Source organism: Ictidomys tridecemlineatus, chromosome 1, assembly GCF_052094955.1.
Source record: "Ictidomys tridecemlineatus isolate mIctTri1 chromosome 1, mIctTri1.hap1, whole genome shotgun sequence".
Classification (NCBI taxonomy): Eukaryota; Metazoa; Chordata; class Mammalia; order Rodentia; family Sciuridae; genus Ictidomys; species Ictidomys tridecemlineatus.
Genome location: NC_135477.1, coordinates 781,363 through 798,543, shown reverse-complemented (window position 1 = coordinate 798,543; position 17,181 = coordinate 781,363). Strand labels below are relative to the sequence as shown.

Genomic DNA, 17,181 nt, shown 5'->3' with positions numbered 1-17,181 from the left:
TGCCATTTCAGCTTCCTTCCTATACCTTCATGCATCACCCTCTCAGGGGTAGCCTGCAGGGACTCCAACCCTGCTCCATTTTGCCTGGCCTCTCAGGTTTTCCTTTGAAATCTAGTAGAAGCCCTCAGGACCCCCTAACTCCAGCATCCTTCATGTTGCAGAACCAGCATCAAGTAGTTGACACCAAGGTCTGCCACCATCTCCAGCAGTAGCCAAGCTTCCTGGACCATGGTTGGCTGCAGCAGCCTCTGAGTGCCTCACAATAAAACAACTTCCTGCAAAGCCCCTTACTCCCCTACCCCATGCCACAAGCAGGGCACCCTTATGAGCCTGAGATGCTCTCAAGCCATTGTATCTATTGTTTCTGGGTAAAGTACTTAGCATTTCTTTAGGGGTGTTATCAGTTTAACAACCACACCATCCTTAGCCCCAGTTTCACTTGCCAAACTGCAAGTTTCTCAAATCTTTCTGCTTTGCTCTGTACTCCTGATATCACAGTAAACCGGATAGAAGATGTCAGCAATATCCATTCAGGCTACCTGAATTCTGTGTTGCTTTGAAATTTCCTCTGCCCAGTTAATTAGTCCATCACCTTTAATGACAGCCTCACAGAAAGTCTCAGGACATGGACAAACTGTAGACAACTTTGTTGCCAGCACATTACTTGAATGATCTCTAGTCCAATTTCCTATAGAATCTTTTTATTCTGAAACCTCATGAGCCTGGTCTTTATTATCCACAGTCCTGTCAGCATTCTGGTCTTCTGAACTCCCACCAGAATTGCCCATTGAGCTACACTTAGAACATTGGAAAGCTTTTCTAGCTTACATCCCAAAAGTTTTAAAAATTCTTCCTCCAAATTCCAAAAAGCTCCAAAAGTTTCTGAACCATGTGGTCAGGTTAGTCACAGCAATAACCCACTTCGCAGTACCAATTTCTGTTTTAGTCAGATTTTTTTTGTTGTTTTTCTTCTCTGTGTCCAAAAGACCTGACAAAAACAATTTAGAAGAGGAAGATATCTATTTTGATTTACAGTTTCAGAGGTCTCAGTCCGTAGACAGCTGACTCCAAACCTCTCGGCCCAAGGGAGAACATCATGATAGCAGAGCATGGGGGAAGGAAGCAGAGAAGGCTCTACCCACCAAGACCAAAGACACATCTCCACCTCCTCCAGCCACTCCCCTCCTGCTTACAGTCACCACTAAGTCAATCCCTATCAGTGAATCAATCTACTAATTAGATGATAACTCTTGTAATCTAATCATTTTACCTGGGAACATGAGCCTTTGGAGGGACACATATCCAAACCAAAACTTGAATAGCTATATTACTTTCAGACAAATTAAACTTCAGAGCAAGGAAATTATCAGCAACATAAAGAGACATTACATAGTGACAAAGATGTCAGTTCTCCAAGAGGTAGCAATCCTCAATGTGTATGTACATGACAACAGAGCATCAAAATATGTGCGGCAGAGGCTGATCTGCAAGGAGAAATGGAGGGACTCACAATTATAGTTGGCAACTTCGGCACCCTCTATCACAAATGGACAGATCCAGCAGGCAGAAAATCACTAAGGACATAGTTGAATTCAACAGTACCACCAAGCGACTTGAGCTAATTGTCACTTATGGAGCAATTCATCCAACCACAGCAGAACATACCTTCTTCTTTAGCTGACACGGAACATTTAGTGAGATAGCCCATGTTGGGGCCACAGAGAGCACCTTCACAAATTCGAAAGAAGAGAAATCATATGGAGTCTGCTCCCAGATCACAATAGAATTAAATGAGTTATCAGAAACATGGGGATTGCTAGAAAATCCCCAAGTATCTGGAGATTGCGTACACATTTCTGATTAACACATGGGTGAAATGAGAAGTATCAGGAGAAATTTTTAAAATATTTTAACTAAATGAAAAATGCAGCCTATTAGAATTCATGGACTATTAGCTATAACTATGCTGCGAGGGAGATTTATAGCATCAAATGCATATCTTAGAAGAAATATCTAAATGATATTTAGATCTACCCTTCAACCTTAGGAAAGCGAGGAAGAAAAATTAAATCCAAAGTAAACAGAAGGAAAGAAATAATAGAAATCAGATCAGAAATCAACAGAATTAAAAATAGAGAAATCAAAAAACCAAAATTAGTTCTTTGAAAAAAAATCAATAAAATGGATAAAATTCTAGCCATACTAACCAAAAAGAAAAAGAAAGAAAAGACACAAGTTATTAATATCAGAAATCAGTGAGAGACCAACACTACTGATCCCTTAAGAACACAATAAAGGACTGTTATGAAAAAGTCTATGCCTTTAATTTAACAAGGTGATAGACCAATTCTTCGTCCTCAGACAAGAAGGGCTAGGTAACCTGAATAAACCTGTAGCCATTAATGAAAATTAATCAAAAAGAAGACACCAGGCCCAGATGGGTTTCCTAGTTAACCTGTCAAGCACTGAAGGAAGATTCCACTAGCTGTCCACATTTGCTCTCAGGAGATAGAGCAGTGGGTGCCTCCTCAGTTCTGTGGGGCCAGCATGCATTACCACCTGTTACCGAAACCAGAGGGCCCTCCTCAAGGACCGCTGCAGACTGTGTCTCTCGTGCTCACACAGTGCAAGTGTTCTCAACAAGATTTTAGGGAACTGAACCCAGGAATGTATTAGAAGGATTTTACACTGTGACTGGGATTCATTCCAGATATTTCAGACTGGCTTGGCATTTGAAAATCAACTAATGTGACCCATCATATCAGCAGGTTGAGGAAGAAGATTATGTGATTACTCAATAGATACGGAAAAGCATATGATAGAATATAGCATCCATTCATGATGAAAACTTTGAGCAAATTAGAAATAGATTAAAAACTTGGTTAAAAAGAGAGAGGAAATGTCAGTAAAAAAATAAATAAATAAACTACAGCTTTAAAATTAATGAGACATTAGTAAACAGAAAATTTGAGGAAGAGATCAGGAACAAGGCAAGGATGTTCTCTCTCGACCACTATGGTATCCTACTGGAAATCTTAGCTCTTGAAATAAGACGAAAAAGGCAAAAAAGAAAGAAAAAGAAATGAAGGAATATTTGGGGGTGGGGTAGAGGATAGAGTTGTCTTTGTTCTCAGATGGCATGGTTTTCTATTTTAGAGAATCCTAAAAAGTCAACAGCTCCTGAGAAGGTTGGTACTTACAAGCAATTATAGCAGTGTTGCAGGATACAGTTAACACAGCTTACTGCTTTCCTACATATCTGCAAATAACAGGCGGAATTTGGAATTAAAAGAACAAACTGTTTACATGAGCACACACTAAAAGTAGTACTTAATAAAACAAAACAAAATATGATTTAAACCAAGATCTCTGTGAGGAAAACTATAAACCTCTAAAGAAAGAAATCAAAGGTCTGGGAAAATGGAATTATGCCCTATTCACGTGGTCTGAGTGCTTGTATGCGCACCACCCCCCCATTCCTGTATTGAATTCCAAAGTGAAGACATCGGGAGACGGGCCTTTGGGAGGGCCCTGGCCACGAGGGCACAGCCCTTGAAAGAGGCCCAGACCCAGCTTGCCCTTCTAGCATGGGAGGACACTTGCCAGACTCAGAGTCCACCAACGCCTTCATTCTGGACTTCCAGCCTCTAGAACTGTGAGAAACACATCACTCACACCCTCCAGGCTGCGGTATGTTGTTGCAGCACTTAAATGGACTCAGGAAGATAAAGTTCTCAAGATTTCAGTCCTTGTCCACTTGATCTATAGGTGAAGCATGAGTTACTTCCTGTAAGTGGACTGCTCATAAAAGTTAGGTGGAGAGGGACATCCTCAGAATCTCCAACAGCTTTGAGGAAGGGCCATCAGAAGGCCCATGCCACTGGCTTCCAGATGTCCTCTGCAGTCTTCCGCAGGTGGTGAGCAGACTGGAGTGCCGCCTGGCCCCTGGAGGACACGGGAAGGTGGAAGAAGAGTCTGAGTTGCTGACTGGTGTAGAGTCTCAGTCTGGAAAAGGAAACCCAAGTGGACACTGAAAGACCAGTTGGCTGCCTGGGGTAGAGCAGTGAGCCTGTGGCCCAGGGGACATTTAGGATAAAGATACTGCTTTGCACGATCTATACTGGTGGACACAGGACATTCTTATGCATCTGTCAGAGCCCTTAGAATGTGCAGCAAGAAGAGCGAAGCCCCAAATGGACAGGGGACTTCATTTGTAATAATATGTCCATCCGGGTTCCTCAGTTGCCACCTGCATACCAGTAGAGGAGTTGGGGGGTACACGTGAGAACTATATTGCTCCTTTTTGTGTAAACCTAACAGTTTTCCAAAAAACAGTTTTTTAAACAAGGAAGACCCTCCCTTTACTCCTGCCCCAGTCTCTTCCCCATCCTCAGAGGAAAGCAAGACAGTCCCTTGCTTCTCCTCTCAAGCACAGTGGCTTCCTACAGCCACCTGAGACACCATGGACCCCACAGCCTGCACCGCCTTCCGTAGCTGCATGCTAGCGTGGTACCTATCCTGCATGTCCATCGTGAGCAGGGTGCTGAGACCTCAGAGGCTGTCATGGTATTCCTGGTATTGCTGTGAGAAGCCCTGTACCAGGCCTACCTGCAGAGTGTCCCGGTGCAAAGGCACTCAGCCCAGCTGGGACCTAGCTGGTGGATCGTTATGTGGGCAGTCCCCGGTCACGGGTGCAGAATCCCATGTCAGAGAGTGCTTATGTGTGCTGCTCAGTGCCCTGGCCCAGCCTCTCCCCATCTGAGCTGCTTGGGTCACAGACCCAGGCAGGCCAGGCTCCAGCTTGTCTCCTCAGGCCTGGCTCTCTGTGAGTCGACCCAGAGTGGGCTCAGCCCTGGCTCTTGGCACCACATCCCTCACTCTGCTCCTGTGCTGCCCCAAACTGCCATGGTGTGGTTAGCGCTCCGGAAGCCATGGGTCTTAGCTGCCATTCTGCATATGAGCTGCCAGTATAGCTTGCCACATGTGCCAAAGCTGGAATCCAAGAATCTGTGTGACACTGCAGGAGTGTCGCCCTGAGAGAGCTTGCTCTTGGCCCAGGGGACTTTGGGGTGCCATCTGGGCTGGGCCCCGTCAGGCCCTGCCTTGACTCACGGCAGCCTCTGGACCACGTCCTGCTCAGGCTCCGAGCTGTCTTTCAGAGACTGGCAACCGTCTGCCCCAAGCCCCTGCCTTTGGAGCCATTTGAGAAATGGAGTCAGGTGCTTTAGTCACATACCGCTGAGGACATGGGGATGTGAGACAGAACCCCGGCCAGCCCCATCCACAGGCCCTGCCAGCCTAGGGAGGCATCGGGGAGCCATGTCTCTGGGACTCGAGGGGCTCTGGGCAGCAGCTGGTCAGGCAGGTGCGTCCCTCCCTCCATCTGACATGGAAACTCTTCCCTGGAATATGAGTGATGGGGCTGTGTGTGTGGAGGAAATCGATGTTATTAAATAAATTCATGTGACGGTCTACGTGAATGGTCATTCCACAGCCCTCTTCAATATATTCATGGCTTTAAAAGAGGGTGCCAATTAGCCCCTGTAAATCTACCCGCTGGGAGCTCCTAGGGGATAATGAAGTGGAGTGTCAGGGTCCAGGTCGTGGAGCGGGAATTTACGAGCCACAGAGTGTCCAGAGCAGCTGCCAAGGGTGGGCCTGTCTCCTCCCCACTGAGGACCTGCCTGAATGCCAGGGCTACGCAGCAGGGCACAGCCTGAGTGGCACATGCTGGTTGGATGGGGCCCACAGTGGGGTCATTCACGTCATTCTTCTGGTCTTTTCCAGCTAAGAAGTATAGAAAGGTCACTGGCAAGGAGATCTACTCGGACACCCTGGAGAGCACCCCCATGCTGGAGAAGGAGAAGTTTCCACAGGACTACTTCCCCGAGGTACTGGCTTTCTCAACAGAGCATTTGTTTCTCAGAGTGAGCAAAACAGGAATGAAATTTAGTTACCAACTCATGCTTTATTGATGGTGACCACAGCCTGCTTTTGCCATTCTCCAGGATTCTGTCCTGGGAGGTTCTGATGCATGTGGGTTGACCTGGCTGTCCTAGATGTGTGTGGAGGGAACCTGTGGAGTCCAGTAGCAGATGACTGGTCAGTTCTTTGGCACCTCCTTTCCAGGAAAAAAGACCCTCCCCCAAGCATGCAGGAAAGTTACCCAGCCCCCTAGAGAACATGGAGGCCCAACTGACTGGCAGAAATAGCCTGCACTGTGGCTAGGAGTCACTATGTGCCGGGACACACGGGGACGTGGTTCGTTCGCCTCTCACCTTCCCAGGGCCAGGGGCTGGGGCAGGGTCCTCTAACAGACAAGGCCTTGGGCCCGTGTCAGTGGGCAGGAGTGTTGAAGCCAGGTGGAGCTACTGGACAGCTAGCCTCCAGCACCAGGACATGCCCAGGGTTGTGCTGCTTCGCACGGAGGGCTGGGAATTAAAACGCCAGGGAGTGGTTTACTGTCTCACTGCCCAGAAGCGCACAGTCCTGATGCGCTGTGTCCAGCGGGCTTTGGAGCCTTTCCTCTTGTGTGTGGCTGTTATTTGTCTGCAGCTGTTGGCTGTATACACCATGTGGATTCTGCCACTTGGCAACCCTTCCTGAGAGCTGGCATCTTCCGAGCCCTCTGAGCCTGTGCAGCTTACCTGCTGATTACAGTGTGTGGCCTTGCCCCTTTATCATCTGTCAGGTCACAGTGGGGTTTCTATCTGGTGGTCAGAGTGTTTCCAGTGCTGAAGTGGCACTGAGCTCCTTCCCCAATGCCTGCTACCCTCGGCCCGCCCACTCTTACCGGGTGCGGGGACGAGTCCAGGCTTGTCTGCTCAGCCCAAGAAGGCCTTTCTGCAGTTCCTTCTCTGTGAGGGGCTGCACAGCACAGTGGCCGCACTGGCCTGCAGAGCTGATGTTGAGCAAGGCCACAGCTTTATCAACTTGCTTTATGACCATGCCTGAGTGAAGGGATTGTGGCGCCTCATGAAGGATGGGCACTCTGTCACCCTATGACTCGGCTTCCTCATCCATCCTCCGCAGGCCAAGGACATGGTGTCAGTGGGCCAGCCTCCTGTGCTCAGCTGGCGCAGGCCTGCCCCCAGGCTCCGCTTCTTTGCCCCCTCTGCACCCAGTGTCTGGGGTTCAGAGAGGAGAGCAGAAAAACTTGGGACCTTCCATGTATCAATACAACATTGCTGTGGGCAAAGCCAGTGGGGCCTGCAGTAACCTCAGAGCCTCTGTGGACAGGAAGCCAGTTATAGCCGAGCTCAAGCCTCCGTCCGCCCCACACTGGCCCTCAGTCTGGTAGATACCTCTTTGGGGCCGACCCTGACCCAGGTCTCATCTTTGATCAGAGCAGACTTGAAGGGTATAAGAGGAAACAGTGGGTTCTGGGGAAGCCAGAGCTGGACCAAGGCCAGGCAGGTGAACTGAAGGGGGCAGTGTTGGACACAGGGCACAGGCAGTAGTGTAGTGGTGAGGTATCCCCAGGCAGTTTGAGTATCTTTCTTTGCAACTTTGTCTTTTAAATGCTACTTTAAACTGGCTCAAATGTTGATAAGAGGGTGGTGAATCTATAGCAGATCATGGGCCCCTGAAGACAGAGCTGGTGTGAGCCTGTGCCCAAGACCTGCTCCCCATTGTTGCATGTCGTCTCCTAAGAGCCTTGTGCCCATGTCTGTACCGTGTGCTCAGCTCCCACGTGTCCTGGGAGAGTGGTGTTCTCTCCAGGGCCCATCAAGCAACCTTTTTTCCTGGGAGTGTGCGTGGCCTCGCTGGTGCCCGTGATTCCAGTGATTACCTCACTCATGATTCCAGAATCTTGTCTCACCTTCTGTCCATCCTTGGAGGGTGGGGATGCATCCTGGACTCTGTGAAGTACCACGGTACTCTTATTGAACAGGGAAAGGCCAGGAGTCAAGCACTGGGCAGAGTAGCCGGACAGGAAGGTCTTTCTGTGGCATCTTGTGAGTCCCTGATGCCTTCAGCAGGGCTTCTTCTGAAGGTGTCACCTTGCCACCCCGCAGCCTTGGCAACACGAGGAACCAGCCCAATGAGGTCTGGGGGCCTCTGCTGTGCTGTGCTGCCCCTCGAAGGGAAGGTGCTCCGACTCGGCCCCCGTGGGCAGTGCTGTGTGCCCTGGGCTAGTGGGGTGAGGTGTGCTTCCCAATGTGAATGGTGCTCTCCCTCCCACAGGAAGGTGCCCGCCTGGGTCCAGGCCCTTCCTGTACCCTATGGCCTCACTCTGGGGCCATGCTGTCCTATCTTCTGGCAGGGGACAGAGTGTGTTTCTGGAAGAGCAAGCTCACAGAAAGGAAGGGCCTGGCGTGTCTTTGAGTGGGCCCCAGCCTAGACTCCAAGAGCAGCAAGTTGCCGTCCACAGCCTGGTGGTCAGCTGACAGCAGTCCTTTGTGGCAAATGAGGCTTGGGCCTGTGGGGACATTGGCTCTCTTGGAGTTGTCATCAGGGAAGCTGTCTTAGGACCCTGTGCATTTGCCCTTATGGCCTGTGCTGTGCAAACAGATTTGTGTGCTTCCTTTCATTCTGGCAATTAATAGAAGGGAGATCTCAATTTTAAAATCATGAACTCCGATATTATATTGGAAATGTGATACTGTTTAATGTGCAGGACTTCACAAAATAAGTTGTGCTCTGAGGGCTTCCGTGCAAATTTGTTGCTGGGGACAGGCTTTGGCTGGAGCCCCTGCAGCCCTGCTTGGGCTCGTTGCTCCCATGCCTTCTGCCAGGCCCTTCACTATGTTCCGGCACATTTTGGGGGAGGGAATTAGTTTAAGACTGATTTCTCTTTCTTTTATTGCCATCACTTAGGGATAATTTAAATGTAATTACCTTGATAGAAGCATAATGCAATTCTAAATAATTATAGCCCACTGCATCTAAAACTAACAAAACTTTCTCTGTTGATTTATGGGTGCTTTTGGCTTGGCATGAATTTCAGATGACGCCTCTGGGAGCAACACTCCAGATAATGTGAGGCCATTTTTAAAAAGCAGATTTGTGTAGTCGATCGGGCTGAATCATTTTTTTCCTCTTGCCCGTAGTGAGAAATTGGTTGTTACCATAGATCATAGGCCCTGCCGCCAGCTCTGGTGAGAGATGAATTAATCCCACTAATGCTCCAAGCAGGCCTTTCACGGCAGGGCTGCAGGGCGATAACCTCCCCCAGCCCCTCTTTCTCCTCTGCTGCGATTTATGCGGTCTTTTAGTAGATGAAACCGCCTGTACTCGCAATCTGTCTGCAGGCTCAAGGAGCCCTGTTAACAGGGACTTAAGCAGAGACCACACGTGGTGAGTGAGAGGTGTGGGCATGGCTTGGACTTCACCTCAACTTCAGTGGCTCCTCCAAGAGCAAGGGTGCCTCCTCCCCAGGACTGTGAAGCTGCTGCCACCCCTGTCTAGTCCTGGGAGTCCACAGCTGAAGGGTTCAGAAGGTGCTCAGTGACCAGAAAGTTCTAGAACATGACCAGGAGGGCAGAGAGCCATCAGACATTTGAGGGGCCTCCACTCCACCCATAAATGTGGTTTCATTTGCAGCAGCCCAGGCAATAACATCTACGTCTGGGGACTTCCAGGAGCCCCTGAGGTCCTGAGCATGTGGGCCTGTAGCAGGACCCAGGATTCTTATCCCTGTGCTTTCCACCATACACCCTGAGCACAGCCAAATCTATGCATGAGAATGTCTGTGTGTACATCTGTGCATATGGCTGCATGTGTTCGTGTGTGGGCCTGTGTGTGTGTGCATGTGTATTTGGGGGGAGTACCTGGGGATGTCACTCTGAGGATCTCTGTCAGAAAGGTTCCTGCACCATTGATGACTGGGGGAATCAGTGCCTTTGGGCCACCCCTCCCCACCTTGACCCTGAGTGCTCAGGCTGGGCCAGAAGCAGGAAGGGGAAAGGAACTTTGGCCCAGGAAGTAGGGAAGTGGATCCCAGCTCTGATCCTTTCTCAACAGGCTGGTGGTCTTGGACAGGTGGGGCCCCACTTTCCTCTCTATTGACCACCTTCTGGTGGCAGAAGGGTCCATGAGACACTGAGGGTGAGGCTGTCTTTCTCATGGTCTCTGAAAGGACTGGTGCTGTATCCCAGCCCAGACAGAAGAACATGTGGGAAAATCTCAGGGTCACAGGTTGTAAGTGTCAGTGTTATGCATTGTGCCATTTTTCATGTTATAGACTCTTTCAGAAAAGCAATTTGAACCAATTGTGATTATAGTTCCTCAAAAGGAACACATTTTCTGCAAATATCTCATCAAAACATTTGACTATAACAAAATTATGCTTAAATTTATCTGTAAATAAGTTAAAAATGTCTTCAGAACTCTTAAGACATTACCAATTTATACTATAGCAAATTATACTATACAATATTACCAACTTATGCTATACAAAAATAACATTGTGTCTTCTATTGTATGTATTCAGTCTACTAATATAATTACTGCAAATAATGCCCCATTGTTTTGGAAAGTGAAATATTTAAATAGGACACACATGTACATGTACACTCAGGACATACATGCATACGTACCTTCACTTACATGAAGCAGAAAACTGAGGGGAGCAATAATTAGTTAATTTTTGGTCCAAACATTTGTAAGTGTGTCCCACGTGTAATGGCAATAAGCTGTTAGCTGCTGTGGTGAGTTCCAGAGGGCAGCAGGTGTATTCAGTGTGGGGCTCAGTGCACCTGCCAGCACCTGCAGGGGTGATTGCTGGCCCCCTGCAGCTCATCTGGTTCCACTGCTTCCAGGGAGGAACCCTCCTGTGGACTGGTAGCCACTTGCCTCTGGCACACCCTGCCCCAGGGCTGCCCCAGCTCAGTGTGCTCTTGCAACCTGTGTGTCCTTGGGCTCTGCCCTGTGGGGAGAAATGAAGGCCCCTGCCTTGTGAAACCATGTGCTGGCCAGAGGTGTGCGTGTACACTCAGGACATACATGCATACATACCTTCACTTACACGAAGCAGAAAACTGAGGGGAGCAATAATTAGTTAATTTTTGTTCCAAACATTTGTAAGTGTGTCCCACGTGTAATGGCAGTAAGCTGTTGGCTGCTGTGGGTGAGTAAGTGCATCCTAGAGGTGCTGGGTGTGTGACAGGGTGTGCGTTCACACAGTGTGGTGTTCGAGCTTGGAGAAGGCAGTCAGATGATGGGCCACTGGAAAAGTCCAGGAAGATGTGATGGTCACTCTGGAGGTGCCTGTGCTGAGGGAAGAGAAAGCAGGGGGCCTAGAAGCCACCAGAGCCCCTCCTCTGATGACTCATTTAGAGGGAACCGTGGTGGTGACAGGATCAAGACCAGCTCTCAAAGCAACTGAGTTGCCTAGGCAGGTCCTGCATGGTGAGCCTGTGGGGCCCGTCCTTCATTCCCTGATTCTGCAGTTAGAGGCCACCTAGCCACAGCCAGGTGACCAGGCGGAGAGGAGGCGATGAGGGTAAGAGAGGAAGGGAAGCCTCAGCTGTGCCCTGGTGAGGTGGGTGACAGCCCTCCCCATCTCACAGCATTCCCAGGGGCGTGGGCTCTGTCCTCTCCTCTTGGTACCGAGGCCCCCCCATCTGGGCCCCATCCTCACAACTGCAGAGAAGCTGGGCCCTGGCCCAAGGGGCATTGGTGCTGACCATGAGACATCGGGCAGGCTGTAGGTAAAGAGCTGTGGCTGTTGCTGGCAGCAGGCTTCCCAGGAAAGCATGGAATGGATTCAGACATGAACAGGCTGGAGGAAGCCGACAGTCTGTCTGGGGCACAGGGTGTATGAGGAGAGGGTCCACCAGGCTTGCCCTCCTGGCTTGGTGCCTGACTGCGGAGTGGCCTCTGCAGCACCAGCTCTCCTCCCAGCTCAGATCCATCTGTTTTACCAACGCTCCTGTGGGCACATGGCCTTCCTAGGAAGCCACCTGCTGATTCTGAAGGCCTGGTCTGTAATGACAGCAAGTGTCTGACCTGGGACAGGTAAGCCCTACATTCCTTTCAGTGCCACTCTGTTCAGGTAACACCTTACCAGTGTCCAGGAGCTTTTGTACAGCCTTTGTCATCCTGCAGGTAGTATGACCTGAGCCCAGCAGGCTGCAGGGACAGAGCCAGCACACCTGGACAGGCAGAGCAGAAGGGGTGGGAGCAGCATGGGCGACCCTTCTGTACCTTCTGCTTGATTCTTCTGTATACCTAGAACTGCTCTGTAAAATAAAATCTGTGATTGATTTAAAAAAAAAAAAAAAAGTCTCCTTCCTAGGCCTGGAATGTCAGAAGTGAGAGACACAAGACTAGTCCTGGAAAGAGACAGGCCAGAGCCGTCTGTGGGCCCTGTGGGCACTTGGTAGGCACCTTGGTGTCACCAGGGAGTGGGGCCTCCCAGGATCCATCTGGTGCTCCTGTGGCACAGCCAGGGTATTACAAGGTGAAGTGGACAGGGCACCGCCTGTTCAGGAGATGGCAGAAAAAGCAGGTGTGTGGGCTGCAAACCCGGGGGGTGAGGTGAATTAGGAGAAAATGAAGGAAATGGGGTTGAATGAGCTGACAGAGACCTGATAATGAGTATGTTTAGAGTGCTCAGAGAGACACATGATAAAGTTTATTAATTAAGATGGTATTCACTCACAGAGAAATAGGATCAAGGGACCTGAAAACCAGTCTATAGAAACATAGTCATTAGAAGGGACATAATAGATTATAAATCAGAGGTGAACAGAGAGACTTAGTGAATTGGAAAATGTTATTAAGGAGTTTATTTACAGCATAGTCAAGAGATAGGATTTTTGCTTAGGTTCATGTTTTTACTTCCTTTTCCATACTTTTTGAATCGTATGTGATGGTGGGACTCATTGTGACATGTTTGTACTTGCACACACTGTAAAGATGTGACTTGCCAATATCATTCCCAGTGTGTTGACAGCTACACAGTTCACAAGGGTGAACTATGAAACCGCCTAGGTGTCCATCAGCAAATGAATGGATAAGAACTGTGGTGCACACATGCACGGTGGACGTCTCAGTTGGTTTTCATCACTGCGACCAAAAGAACTGACAAGAACAGTGTGGAGGATGAAAAGTTCATTTTGGCTCACAGGTTCCAAGGTTCTAGTCCATGGTCAGCTGACACCTACCTTTGGACCCAGGATGAGGCAGAGCATCATGGTAGAAAGGTATATCGGAGGAAAGAGCTCAGAACACGGCCACCCAGAGGCTGAGAGGAACTCCACTCACCAGGGACAGAATGAAAACCCCAGTGACTCAGCTTCTCCACCTGTGTGCCCACAGGTTTTTTATTTTTTATTTTTTGGCACCAGGGACTAAACTCAGGGGTACTTAACCACTGAGCCACATCCCATCCCTTTTATTTTGAGACAGGGTCTCCCTAAGTTCCAGAGGCTGGTTTTGAACTTGTGATCCTCCTTCCTCAATCTCTTGAGCCTCTGGGATTTCAGGTGGGCACCTGGATGTTTTTTATTCTTATAGAAAGGAGCAGTGAAAAGACATGATAGCCCCACCAAGTAGCTCAACAATTCATCTAAAAGAAATTCCAGAGAGAAACAATGGGGAGCAGTGTTGGGAAATGTAAGGGGAAACTTCCCAAATAAAGAATTGAGTTTTCCAGCTTAGTGTCTTCAGGATTCAGAGCAGGGCATTTAAGAATTGGTCTATACCCAGGTACTTGAGAACATTGATGACAAAAAAAAAAAAAAATTTAAACTGACGGGAAGAAGACATGCCACGAGGACTGACAGCTAGAGCTCCCCAAGTGTGGTTCTCTAGCAAGAGAGCAAGGGCATCAGAGCCCAGCAGAAGGTGGGCAACAGGCCAGCACCCAGAGTCCCCAGCACAGAAGGAGCTGGAGGCTGGGCAGAAGCATCCGAAGGGCTGGCAGGAGCACGTGAGTCAGGAAGAGGAGCCCCTAGTCCTGATGTCCCAATACCCAGAGCCCCATGTGGTAGTGGAGAGCAGGGAGGAGACTTGCAGAGGGTGGCTGATGAGGTTAAACACAGGAGGAGCAGGCACCTTAGAGTCTGTGTGGAGGTCAGCGTGACCTTGAAGGCATCAATTGAGCTGAGTACTGCAATTAGGATCTGAACTACCCTTGAAGATGGGATGCGAGTGGGAGGACTGACAGCCATGTGTTTGGACTTCTGTGGTCCAAGGGAGCGTGGCGAGTAAGGGAAGCAGAAGAATTGGGCCATGTTGAGAGATGTGAGGTCAAGGGCAGGGCTTTATTTTAACCACCAAAACTGTTCTATTAGATAAGGAAGTAAAGTGCCAAACACAATATTCCTTGGAGCTCATTTCTCAGGGCACTACTTTGAGGACTGAGGATCTGAGTGATCCGCAGTCCATTGGGGTACCCCAGGCCCAGAACCTTCTGTGGTGGACAGGCACTCTGTCTAGCCCCTGACTTGCCCTGCGCTACCCCTTCCTGCTGCTCTGGACCAACCTGAGGAGGGTGAGGAAAACCTGCAAGTGTCCTCTCAGTTTCTGGGAGAGAACATGTGTCAGAGGGATGCCTTAGGCTAGTGGCTTGGAAACAGCAGGGATTCATCTCAGGCTCTCCACCTGGGGTCCTATTTTAATAGTCAGCTTTTTTTGCTGCGGTGACTAAGGGACCTGACCAGCACAAATGTAGAGAAGAAAAGTTTTATTTGGGGGTTCACGGTTTCAGAGGTCTCCATCCATAGACAGCAGGCTCTATTCCTTGGGGCTCGAGGTAAGGCTGAACGTCACAGCAGAGTGTGTGGCAGAGAGAAGCAGCTCACATGGAGATCAGCAAGCAGAGAGTGAGACTTCATTCTCCAGATACAAAATATATACACCAGAGCCACGTTCCCAATGAACCACTTCGTCTAGCCACACCCCACCTGCCTCCAGTTACCACTCAGTCAGTCCCATCAGGGATTCGCCGATTAGATGAGGGCCATGACTCAATCATTTCTCCTCCAATTCTTGCATTGTCTCACATGTGAGCATTTGGGGACACCTCACATCCAAACCATAACAGGGCTCAAGACCCAGATGCTGGCAGATTTAGTGTCTGGTGAGGGCTCTGTCCTCTTGGAGCCAAATGTTGTCTCCCTGAGTGGCAAAAGGAAAGGAAGGGGCAAAAGGGCCCAGACTCCCCTTGGCAAGCCCTTCCGTAAGTATATTAGCATTGGGAAGGAAGGGCCCTGGTGACTGGCTCCTGAGAGGCCCCTCAGTACCAGTGCACTGGCAGTAGGATGTCAGCATGTCTTTGGGAACACATTCAGACAGCAGTTCTTCCTTGGGGCCACCCTGCTTGTGAATAAATGCCAGTCCCATGCTGTGCTGGGGTGGTACTTCTCATGCCTTCCCACGCCAGGCTCCTTGCTGTGGACGTCTCGGGTGGGCTGGCTCGCTGGCCCTCAGGACCCCGCGCTCTGGCGAGCATGCCTTGCAGAGTGCTTTCAGCGCCAAGAGCACAGCGCTCTTCTGTGCTGACTCACTGTCTGACCTTTGTTTTTCAGTGCAAATGGTCAAGAAAAGGCTTCATCCGGACGAGGTGGTGCATTGCTGACTGGTATGTTCCTGGGTGCAGGACCACCTGTCTCCTCTTCGTGACACTCAGAGTGCTCTGACCTCCTGCTGTGTTCCTGGTCTTGCCTGACCCCCCACAGGCACTCTGTGACCTTTTTAGTTTGTGGGTGATGCACACGGTGCAGAGTTGTTGCTCGTTTTCTGTACATTGGAACTTTGGATGCTTGGCACAAATGAAGACACAGCTAGGTCCTCAGGGAGCCTCCAGTGGGCCCTCTGGCTGCAACCTGTTGTGACCAGGACCTGTGCTAACCAGGACCTGAGCAAAGCTGGGTCTGAGTTGTCTATGACCACCTTCCTTAAGACAGACCTCCCATAGCTCCTGGCCTCCCTGCCCCATGGTGGTGGTGGAATCCCTCATGAGGTTTTACCCTCCCTCCAGGGATTTCTGAACCCTTGCTGCTATAGAACAGACCCACCTTCTGCTCCCAACTTCAGAGTCAGCCATTGCCTGGACTTTGGCTTCTGTTGCTCAACTGGGGTCTGACCAGGGTCCTGTGGGCTGTGGGACACTTTTCTGAGCTTGCCCATCGTAGTAGTAAAAGCCCATTCCTCCCCATGCACTTGGGCAGGGGGAAAGGGAGACAGAAGAACACAGGTGGGGCTCTAGTCCCTTGTGATCTAATGCAAGAGGAGGGTGGCCACCGTCCTGCTGCCCTTTGCCCTGGGTCTCAGGGACTAGCCCTGATCCAGTGTAGGAGGGACACCATGGGTGTGGACACCTGGGGTGATCATTGGGCTGGGGAAGGAGAGCACAGACCTGCAGGCTCTCCTGGATGGCTTCTGCTGCCAAGGGGACGAGGCCCAGTGTCAGTGTCCTACAGAGGAATCCATGTGGCAGTGAGCACTTGGAGTAGTGGTAGGACCTCCTGATGAAGGGCACATCCACACCAGCTGGGGATCCTTGGCATTCTCCAGGGTGTGGGAAAGGCTTCTCCAAAGCAGATTCCAGCCTTGCCACGTCCTTGTGTGTGGAGGGGTCCAGTGAGGCTGCTGAGGGTCTTCCTCAGGCTGTGTGCTCTGCCTGCCTGCCTGCCTGCCTGCCTGCCTGCCTGCCTTTGTGCACCTGGCCCCTGTCTCCCACTGTGGGGTCCCTGATGGTGATGCAGTGGGCTGGCCTCAGCAGCTTGGGCTGCTGGGACTGAAGACCGGAGGGGAGCTCCCTTCTCCTTGCTCAGCACACAGTTGTGGTAGGTTCTGAAATCCTGTACAGGTCCTTTCCTTAAAGACAGCCCTTGCTTGACCTGGCCAGGGTGCCTGCATTTGTAAGGGTTATTGGAGACTTAACGAGAGGTCTCGCACCCCCTGGCCTCAGGTGCTACTGCTACAGGTGTGGCTGAGGACAGGTGGGTGGGTGGACCAGTGGCTCCCCCACGGAGAAGGCAGGTGCTGACGCACGCTCTCCAGGGCACGGGGGGGGGGGGGGCCTGCTTAGGGCAGCCAAGGATGCTGGCTGACGATCGCCTGGTCCTTTTCTCTCTTCACCACAGTGCCTTCGACTTGGTAAACATCCACCTTTTCCATGATGCATCCAACTTAGTGGCCTGGGAGACAAGCCCTTCTGTGTACTCGGGCATCCGGCACAAGGCCCTGGGCTACGTGCTTGACAGGTAGGTGCTGCTGTGCCCTGTC

General features: G+C 50.3%; 1 protein-coding gene across 4 annotated transcripts in view; it reads left to right on the top strand.

The window, feature by feature from the left end:
• The window catches only part of Inpp5a (inositol polyphosphate-5-phosphatase A), a 174,248-nt gene that overhangs the window by 106,757 nt on the left and 50,310 nt on the right, over positions 1–17,181 (top strand). For all 4 annotated transcript variants that reach the window (XM_078023874.1, XM_078023871.1, XM_078023864.1 and 1 more), the window contains 3 exons: positions 5,788–5,891; positions 15,480–15,532; positions 17,040–17,159. In XM_078023874.1, coding sequence (XP_077880000.1) covers positions 5,788–5,891; positions 15,480–15,532; positions 17,040–17,159 — 277 coding nt within the window. The remainder of the gene's footprint in view (positions 1–5,787; positions 5,892–15,479; positions 15,533–17,039; positions 17,160–17,181) is intronic.